Source organism: Periophthalmus magnuspinnatus, chromosome 17 (assembly GCF_009829125.3).
Source record: "Periophthalmus magnuspinnatus isolate fPerMag1 chromosome 17, fPerMag1.2.pri, whole genome shotgun sequence".
Classification (NCBI taxonomy): Eukaryota; Metazoa; Chordata; class Actinopteri; order Gobiiformes; family Gobiidae; genus Periophthalmus; species Periophthalmus magnuspinnatus.
The window spans coordinates 30,693,780-30,704,165 of record NC_047142.1 but is presented as its reverse complement, the minus strand read 5'-3'; the positions used below and the strand labels follow the sequence as shown (position 1 = coordinate 30,704,165).

Genomic DNA, 10,386 nt, shown 5'->3' with positions numbered 1-10,386 from the left:
ATGCGTGAATGGTGGTGCGTTGGCCCTCGTGCACCTGGTCGGTGGTACCGGGTTGTCCCGCTTTGTGCGTTTCTTTCACGGCCTCATCATCATTTCTAAAGCGACATGTTGCACAGTCTGCGGCAGGACGCATGTGCCGTTCTTCCCACGGCCACGACGCACCAGCTCTGCGCGCTCCCGCCGCGGGGCCGCGCGCTGTTCACAGAAGTGCCCCCTTTGAGCGCACACAAAGGTCCGCTCCGAGGGACACCACTGCGCCATTATGGACATACTGCGCCATTATGGACCGACCTGCTGCAAGTGGCGCACCGCACACTCCGCTGGTGCACCTATACAACCCATCATTACGCACAAATAAACGACCTGCGCACAAAGACCTGGCACATTATGGCACTCCGGCCCGTGCGTAAAGACGCGCAGAGCACTTGAATACTAAATTAGGCGACTCAATATTTACTCTCCAATCGCAAACAGGACAATAAACATTTTTATAATTATTCAATCAACAAATGAACGAACCAAGTGTGCGCGCGCAGGCCTCCCCAGGCCAACATTTTAAAAAAATGTGTTCTTCAAAGGCTAATAAACTAATCCTGTTTACTAACTGTGTTAAAAGGAACGCTGTTTTATTTACGGTATAAAAAGGTCAAAGACAAACATGAACAAACTCGGGTCAACACAACTTGAAAAGCTTCAAGCGTCACGTGACCGCTGGCCCCAGCAGCCCCGCTCCTCTGAGCAGCGGACAGTGGAGAAATGTGTTTGTTTAATTTACAGATAAACACGTTAAGAAGGAGCCTGTTTATAACTTTATTTATATGTTAATTTGTTTGAACAGTCTGAAGCTGCAGCTCGCGAGGACACGGGGGCGTGGCCTCGCTGTGCAGACTCGCGCTAATCTCTCGAGCGTCTGTCGGACCGCGCTCTCATTGGTGCGCTGGGATTGATGCGCTGTGATTGGTTGGCGCTGTGGCCACTCGGCACGCGTCTCTGTCAGTATTTAAGGGCCCCGTGCACCTCGAGGACACAGAGCAGAGATGGAGCTCGAGCCCTTCTCGGGACTGACCCCGCCATATTTTGATGAAGAGGATTTTTTCACGGACCAGTCCTCGCGAGACCTGGACCCAGATGATTTTCTGGACGAAGACGTGGACTTTCTAACCTTCACAGATTATTACAAAGAGAGCGGCAGAGACTTTTACAAAGAGGGCGGCAGAGAGCGGCACGACGCGGAATATGACCTGGGAAACCTGTCCTTCTCCTCGTCTTCCTCGTCGCTCTCTTTCTGCGCGGACTCCGCTCCAGAGCTGTCTCCTCTGGGGGCCCACACCGCGCTCCTAAAGCGGCGGAGACGCCTCAGATCCGAGCGTGAACTGCAGCAGCTGCGTCAGGCCGCAAATGTGCGCGAGCGGCGGCGCATGCAGTCCATCAATGACGCGTTCGAGGGCCTGCGCTCTCACATCCCCACACTGCCCTACGAGAAGAGACTGTCCAAAGTGGACACGCTGCGCCTCGCCATCGGGTACATCAACTTCCTCGCGGAGCTGGTCCAGTCTGATGTGCCGCTCCGGAACCAGGGCTCTGACGCGCCTGCGCAGCCCAAGAAGGTCATCATCTGCCACAGAGGCACCCGTAAGTATAAGTCTTTTACCCACATATTTAAATAAATATCAAATCACACAAGTGACACTTCCATCTGTGTAAATGCAGCCGCATTATAACACTCTCTCTCTTCTCCGCTCAGGGTCCCCGTCCCCCAGTGACCCGGACTTCGGGCTGCCGCCTCTCGCGGGACACTCTCTATCCTGGTCGGACCAGAAACAGCTCCGGGATCAAAGCGTGATCCGGACCGCGAAGGTCTGGACCCCCGAAGACCCGCGCAAACTGCACCAAGGGCTCGCAGACTTGACGCACGAGCTGCCCCTGGGCCTCATGGTCTAATCCAGACGGAACCAGTGAACCGGGTCCGAACAAGGACTGAGGCAGGACTGAGCCTGAACCAGGACTGAGCCAGGATTATTTGTGGCATTTGGCCGCGCGCACGCGTGTGCAGTGTAATATTTCCACTGTGTTGTACATATTTATATATATATTTATAGAGAGTATTTTCATATTTTTGTAAAGAAGCAGCGGATAATCTATTTAATGTGCGCTATAAATGTAATATATTTAATTTAATTCCATGAATCAGAGCCATAATTTTCTACTCGCTTTATCAAACCCGCTCAGCATTTTGTCAAATGTGTTTATGAGCTCAATGTGACAAAGTCTTTGTCTTTTTGTACTTTTATTCAAAAGAACATTTCTGAATAATTTAAATAAAAAAGAAACACGTGATAAACGTTAGTGTGGTTTGTGTTTACGTCATTTGTGGGGCACATGGGTCAAATATAAAAGGAGAAAAAACGAAAAGTAATATTGTACCTGGTCCCATGAGATTCTCGTAGGTTATAATTCTGAGCTGCAGCCTCAGTGACGCAGTCAGATGGATCAATGTTGGATGGAACTTTCCCAATATCTGTTATCTTTAGCCCCGTGAATGAACTGCTTTGGAGAATAATACCCAGCTGGCACACGCGTCTGGGATTCGGTTTGCGGCTTTTACTCAAAAATACTTCGTGGGAATCTCCTTATTTGCGCAAATATAATGCATTTTCTGTGATGTTTTTGTAATTTAAACCCGCACTTGTGGCTCATTTCGCTCTGGGACATGCGCGCCTAAATGGTGTGTCCGGTAATGGTTTTACGCACGGACGCAGCAGAAGCTGCCAAAGCGCAGTGATCTGGAAACCGTTGAATTTTACGCACTAATTTCTGCGCCACAACGAGGCAACCGGTGGATAGTTTGGTCCGATTTAGTGCGCTTGTTTTAAGATATTGTACATAACGACATGTTTTTACGCAAATGAATTTGAGAACAGCCGAATGTATCAGGCCTGTTCATTTAATAGAGCCCAGAAAGTCAAAGATGAGTACTGATTTCTAAACCCGCTTATCACGTGACAAAAATGTGTATTGGTCATTGTTTGGAGAGATTGTGTTGAATAACATTTATAAGGGACAATACACGCGCATGTTGTCGAGCATAGATCACTGTAACCCGCACAGCACCTGCGCCAGTGTCGGTGCGCCTATGGCCTTTGCCCACAGACTGTGTATCGTCAAATAAAACTCCCTAAAGCTCCTCGTGACTTCACTTTACGCGGAGAAAACGTGAAATGCGCCCTCTTAAATACACCGTGAACTCAGCGCTCTCAAAGCCGTCTCCACGTAAACGGACCCTCGGGACTCTTGTGGAGGTAATGGTCCGGAAAGGGTTGGCACGGCTCCGCTGCGCCTCCCTCCCTCCTCCGCGGGGCTTTGATCACAGCTGGTGGTGGCGGAGAGGATTTAAACAGTAGCTCTGGACTTTAGCGCGTTACTATTGAGACTTTTACACCGCGTAAGGACGAAGGAAAGCGGTGTTTTTTCTTATTTTTGTTTTTGTCCCGGATCGGTCGTTTATCAGGTCCGCAGATACAGACTAAAGCAGCATGGGACAGAAGCTGCAGTCACAGCGCACAGACACTGGATATCTGAATGTGGTGAGTTTTGAGGACGGAGCAGAGAATAACCACTGTGTGTGTGTGTGTGTGTGTAAATGTATATATATATATATATATATATATATATATATATATATATATATATATATATATATATATATATATATATATATATATATATATATATATATATATATATATATATATATATATATATATATATATATATATATATATATATATTCTCAAGTGAATAAGTGAATATCTGTACTTCAGCATTTATGACTATTTATGAAAATGCACCAAAAGGATTTGTTAAAATAAAATACACCTGCCACATTTGGCATTAGTATGTAAATATTGTATGTATTTATTTAATTTTGATGTTTTTATGTTACGTTAATGAAGCTCATAACAGTATTTATGGTGTGGCCTGTACCGAAGGTGATTCAGTGTGTCATCTTGCTGTTGTATAAAATACTACATTTAATATTTGATTAAGGACAGCCTCTTCAGATGGATCTGAAAAAGGAGTTGCCCAAAGACAGGCCCCTCTCGGACACTTTGGAGGTCCTGAAAAATACATCCTTTTCTCGCACCGTGATAAAAGCATTACACTTTAATCTCAGTGAAACGTGTGTAAGTGCCTGGCTGCGCATGTGCTCTGGATCATTGGACAGTTTTGGCTCCGAGCTGCTGTTTGAACGGCGCAGGCGGAGGGGGCCCGGCCTCGGAGCTGAGTCTCCTTGTATCTCCAGAGACGCACCTGGTTTAAAGTTCTTTTCAGGCCGAGCTTGTCCCGGAGCAGCTGCCCAAAGACAGGCGCGTCTTGGACACTTTGGCACAGTCTAATGTCCCCGGGCTTTTGTCCTGGTCACAAGGACACTGTACACAATGACGATCTGCGCAATAAGGGACATGTTTGGAACAATGTGGCACGGACGCACAGCATGGACACGCCCCCCCTCACAGAAAACCTGCCAAAAAGTGAGTCAGATACGTCTGTACAGTAAACAACAGCAGATCAAAGCCTCCCTGTGGCTGTACAGGCGCGTAATGAATAAACACCGTGTGTCAAACGTCGGGTTTATTTGACTTGGCTTCGTGGAACTCAGAGGAGCGCTCTGATCACCTTTTCTAGTCATTTTCCTATCGCTTTTCTGGTCTGTCTCTCCAAATCAAAGACTGCTCAACACCTCCACACGTTTGTGTAAGCCAGAGCACTGCATAGCTTAAGTCTGACCTCTTTATTTAAGACCCCACATGTTAGATATGCTTTTCATATTTTAGAATGTGATGTCCTACTCCGACATGGGTGTAAAATCCATTTTTCATATTGATTACATTGTATTCTCATAAGAAACACCCAAAAGGTAAATTGACAAATGTTGAACCTGCTCAATTGTATTACTGATAGAACCAAGAACGCACACTAAAAATCTGCATTTAACTGCACTCATTTTAGCTACACCTGTATTAATTATCATTGGCCTACAGAATGCAGTGGTGTCAACTGAAACTCGGGACAGAAGCGTTTTCTGTGAAAGGACGAGGCGCGGTCACATTATGGGTTCAATTAAAAACAGCCTACACAAACACATGTGACTGAAGTAACCCCACAGGGCGCCTTCTTACGGCGCTCTTCAACCTTTTCACTGCATCAGGTCTTCAACGACTTCTTCCTATAGATGAACACGCCGCTTTCCCTGTGGCTCCGTGTCAAGTGCTGTGTGCGCTGGGGCCCCCGGTCACTCAGGGGCCGTACTTGTCATCCGTAAGTGGCCAATTACGGGCATGTTAAAACACTCAGGGAGGCATTAAATATCGATTGGGAGACAATAGATTTGGTTATAGCCATATTAAAATCTCGCGATATACGCTGTAATACCATAAGAACGTGAAGTAAGCTGTAGAAAAATGTCACTGTGCCAGATGGAGACAAAATATCGTTAATTTCGTCATGATTCCTTTTAACTTCTCCAAATTCCCCAAATACCAGCTATGGCGTTACGTAAAGGTGTCACCGTGAACTGTCCGAATTTCCCATATGTCAAGACCAATATCGCTTCAGCTGTTCTTAATGAAACCTTTACTTTTAAAATCTTCTTCTCTAAGTGCATGTCCTCGTGTCCCTGCTCGCGCTCCTCCGGCTCGACCTAATTAAAGCTCCGTCTCGCGCTCACTGTAAAGAAAGCGCAGCGTCCGTGTCCTCTTTGGAGACGGTCACCTGTTGCTCCCCTCGCGCCTCGTCTCCATACGGCGAGTCCCATTTGCGCCTTTGTCTCTGGCCTCTCTCGCCTCGCTCTTGTCGCTTGGTTCCTCATTACGCTCGCTTCGTAAATCCTCCATTACCGTGTTTTGTGTCATATTTTTGATCGGGATTAGGCAGATGCTGGAGTGCGCAGCGAGCGGCCTCCTCCTCGTGCGTGCCAGCTTGGCCGCGTCTTCAGACAAAATAAAACATTACGGGGCCATAAACAGACTTCAACCTGCTCCGTTTCAGCCTTTGTGCTCGCGGTGAATAATTCATGTTAATAGGGACAGGTTTGGATAGTTTGAATGCGGGAGCACAGGTGCGGAGTGACAGCATGAATGAGCGGCCTTGATTTTTGCCAAAGCTCGAGGGCTCTTGTCTGGTCTGCGCGCGGATGGAAAATATTGTTATCTCTTTGATTCGCAGCATTACTTTCAGCGCGGACAAAGGCGCGTGATGAAAAGCTTATGGTGAAGTGAAACGGCGTCGACGGTGGCCGCGGCTCAAAAGAGAAAGACTCGAGTCAAAGCGGAGCGCGAGTGCTCCATCTCACGCACATAAAGGAGGCTATCCAAGTTTAAAGGGGCACTTTCTGGCGCTGATAAAGGCGGAGCGGCTGTAACCATGAAGCATATGGTGCTAAGGCGCTGGGCTTTTGTCCGCGTGGAGCCCTCGTGCTCCTAACTTGTGTCATTGTCGGGATATTTAACTTCTCAATGGGGCCAACTTTATGCGCTGGCAACAAGTGGCTGCGCGCGCGCGGGTCCCGCTGATGACGCACTAAAGACGCACGGGCGTGAGACACAGGGCCACGTGGAGCGGAGTGTGGGTTGTGTTAAAGTGAGTTATGATGTTTGGTCAGAGCGTGCACGCGCGGATCTTTGTACACGCTCCAGGCTTTGTCTAAAAAGTTTCTTTATTTGATGCTTTTACGCGCTCACGGTCTTCGATATTTTGGTCCATAATCCTCGGCCCAAAATAAAGAAAAACGAATAAGCCCTATCGTGATGCCTTAAAGGAACCACGGTGATTATACTACTTCTATATTAAGAGGATGAATACTTTTGTGAAGAGCAGGATGTCCGTGCGTAAAGAGGGCACTCTGCTGCGTAATGGTGCGTCAGGAGCGCATGGCACCCGCAGCACCACGGCACAGGTCACGTGGTCGGTCACGATGACATTAATTTATGCGGATTTTAAAAAGACTTCATTCAAATGAACGTGGCACCTCATTTTCTACAATCTTTTATTTTTTGTATTCACTGAATTATTTAATGATTTTATGCCTATTATTACGCTGCGTAACCATGCGTAATGTTGATTTATTACCTTGCGTAATAATCCAAAGGGTTTATGGGGATGTTGTATTCTGTAAAGTTTGACTTGTGCGTATTTCTGTGGTGTAAATTAAAATATTTACAAATGTTTTGGTTCATTTTAGCTGAATGCTCTAACCACTTAAGTCCTAAAGATGAGTTAAACAATGATTGTGTGCAAATATGTAAATAAACTTTATTTTTACAGGTGAAGACACGACCGCAAGACCAAGCTATAAACACACAGGCCGCTCATAAACCAGGATACACACTGTGCGTAAAGCTGCTTAAGAGACTTATTTAACTCAGTTAATATTATAATTGCGGTTTCATTCTCAGTGCTGTTACACGAGCTGTGAGATCATGCACTGATGTAAAGTATTTGATGAGACGCAATGTATTTAATAGTGTAATTTTTCTCGTGACCGCAGCACGGTCCAGAAAATAGACTTTTGCTCTACTGCGCTGACAGAAAAATGAATCCATATTTAAAATCAGCTTTACACACCCAACCATTGAATAGATGTCATATCATGCGCGCGCGTGTGTGTTCTACTGGTTATCTGAGCTATAGCGGCTATGCTAACCCTAACCCTTAAAGTGAAGTGTCCAAATGCTCTCCTTTGTCCGCGTGCAGGAGGCGGTGGGCGTCGGGCCAATACAAATGTGACACTGGGACAATCCCGTTTATCTTATCACGGATTATCACTCAGCTTTAGTCAACAACACCTCTGTGTTTGGGCTCTACGTTTGAACGTGGCCTTTTATTTACTGCTCTTTATGGTCGTACAATTATGACCATTATGAAGTGTATAAACCCTTTTACGCATTTGGAGATTACCTGGTGTTGTAATTCCTCATATTTCACACCTCATTTTGTGTAGCAAAAAACGTCAGAACGAATAAGGAATATGTGTGAAATAGTTTATTGAAATATGGGAAAATGCGTCATGGTCACTTTTGGTCACTTGGTTTGTTTAGGCTTTTATATGAAGGTTTATATTTCGGGCCTAAACTCGTGTGAACTTGTCTGAGTGACTGGTTTGTCCTGTAATGATCTACTATTTACACTTAACTGTGAGTCTAATTTGGCACAAATTGAAACGTGCACCCACCGTTCTGCGTCATCGGCATGAGTCCCACCGCTCGTGCCCGTGCGCGCGCGCGTCCGTGTGTGTGTGCGTGTGCGCGCCAGCTGAGTGCCTGTGCCTCAGCTCGGACCCCCCTCCGGGCCGGAACACGGCGGCCTGACCTCCGCGCTGGGGACCGGGCAGTGGCTTTGACTCGGGCCGCACAAAGCCGCCGTGCTATGATCATTGTGCGCACTGAATGCGGGTGGATATGAGCGGCATTGTGCACAGCTTTTGCGTGCCCCACGGTGAAATATGAGCCGCGCATTCACAGGCTGCTCAATGGGATGGAAATGAACGGGCCAGCTGACTGCGGCCTGTCACGATCCGCTACGGACAATACAAAAGAGAATGAGCTCGAGCAACAATCAGCGTTTGATTTGGTTTATCCGAGGCGGCTCTTGTAAACACGGCGATAAATCAGATCATACATAAACCTATTAACGAGTCTGGCACGTCACGGGCAGGGCATCAGGGATAATGACTCATCACTTCTCAAAGCTTTTTATTTATCTCGACATAAACATCCACTGTCCCACAGGTTGGCGGTGCGGTTCCATGTCCCACAGATGAATACTGTCGCTGTGTCCTTGGGCAAGACACTTAACCCACCTCGCCCCAGTGTCTGTGTACACTGCTGTATGAATGTGTGACTGGTTCCTTGATGTAAACTGTTTTGAGTGACTTGAAAATGGAAAAGCGCTATAGAAAAAAGTGACTTATTTTTTAAGATATAACGGATCGAATCTGAAAAATAAACCATAATGTTCAAACAACCTACGCCGCACCTGTAGAGCTGCAAGACAGAACATATTCACAGGGCCTTTACCTGTTTCCTTCCTGTTGGCTGAGTGTGCGGGGATATGAGCTCGTGTTGCTGTTAGTCACTTAAGACAAAATATTTCTGGGTCACGTTTTATAATAAGACTTGAGCGTGTGCGTCATCATTGGAGTTATTCACACTGTGACCTATCAGGAATCACTATGTTGCTTCACAGATAATTTCATTCATGAATTAAACAACCAGGATAAAGCAAAATGGACATTTAGTCTTTTAAAAGATGTCACCAAATGGCGCTGGCTCATTAGCAGTGTGTTTTGTTTACTTTTGAGGCCAACAAATAATAAAACCTCATAACTCATCAGACTTATAAAAAGGTAAAAAGTGTCTGTATTTGTGGCTAAAACGTAGCCTGTTGCGCACATTGTTCACACGTTTTGTTCCGTTTTTTGACTTTTATTGTAATGATTGATATGCTAATGTCGCTCTGCTGTATCATATAGAATCACATTAATAATAACTGCTGTGTTTCCGGCCACACAGACCGTAAAAGCCGGAGCAGGGGCCGGGGCTGGGGCCTGGGCTGGGGCCGGAGCAGGGGCCGGGGCTGGGGCCGGCGGTGCGGGAGCGGCCCGGGCCATTTCAAAAGCATAAAGTCCGCGTTTAGCCGCTCATTGTGCCCTTTGTTTTGATTGATTTGACGTGCGCATAAAGCGGCTGTGTCCAGGCCTGCTCTGCCTCACGCTCTTTCTGTGCAGTCACTCCGCTCGGACCCGCACACAGATGCATTTGTCTGGCTCATCGTTCCCTGCTGCGCCGCGTTTAGAGCCGCACAAGAGAGCAGCCGGGCCTCCCTGAACTTCAGCCCGGAGAACAAGCGCACACACACGGCTGTCCCCCGGCGAGCAGCGCTTTGTGACATCCAGCAGCGGAGCCCTGAAAAATGATGCATGCTTTACCGCGAGGAGCCTGGCAACTGCACGGGCACGCAGGGGAGGGAGGGGAGGGGTCTGACCCGGCCCGAGACAAAGCGTTAGAGCGCGCGGGGCTTGGACTGTCCTGTGCACGTCCCTGAGGCTCGTGGACGCGGAAAGAAGTGCGTAACAAGTTGAATTTTTAACCAAAGTTTGATAAGCGGCCACAGTGTTTTGTTGAGTTTGATCTGGAACTTACAGAGACTCTGGAGTCAGTGCAAAGACGCGTCCAGCTGACTCAAAGGTTGTTTCTCTCTTTTTAAATATGACAGTTTGAAGTTTTATGTCTTTTACCTTTGGCCTTTTTGACCTGCGTCTTAGCTTTTACCTTTTTATCTTTGTGTTGGCATTGTGTTCTTCATACTCTGAATATGGCACGGGTTCAC

General features: G+C 47.0%; 1 protein-coding gene across 1 annotated transcript; it reads left to right on the top strand.

Annotated features, from left to right (window-relative positions):
• Positions 1-1,037: 1,037 nt before the first annotated feature.
• On the top strand, positions 1,038-2,292 carry ptf1a (pancreas associated transcription factor 1a). The gene is made up of 2 exons (XM_033982812.2): positions 1,038-1,632; positions 1,745-2,292. The coding sequence occupies exons 1-2, from the start codon at positions 1,038-1,040 to the stop codon at positions 1,939-1,941; spliced, it is 792 nt and encodes a 263-aa protein (XP_033838703.1). The 3' UTR covers positions 1,942-2,292.
• The last annotated feature ends 8,094 nt before the right edge of the window (positions 2,293-10,386 follow it).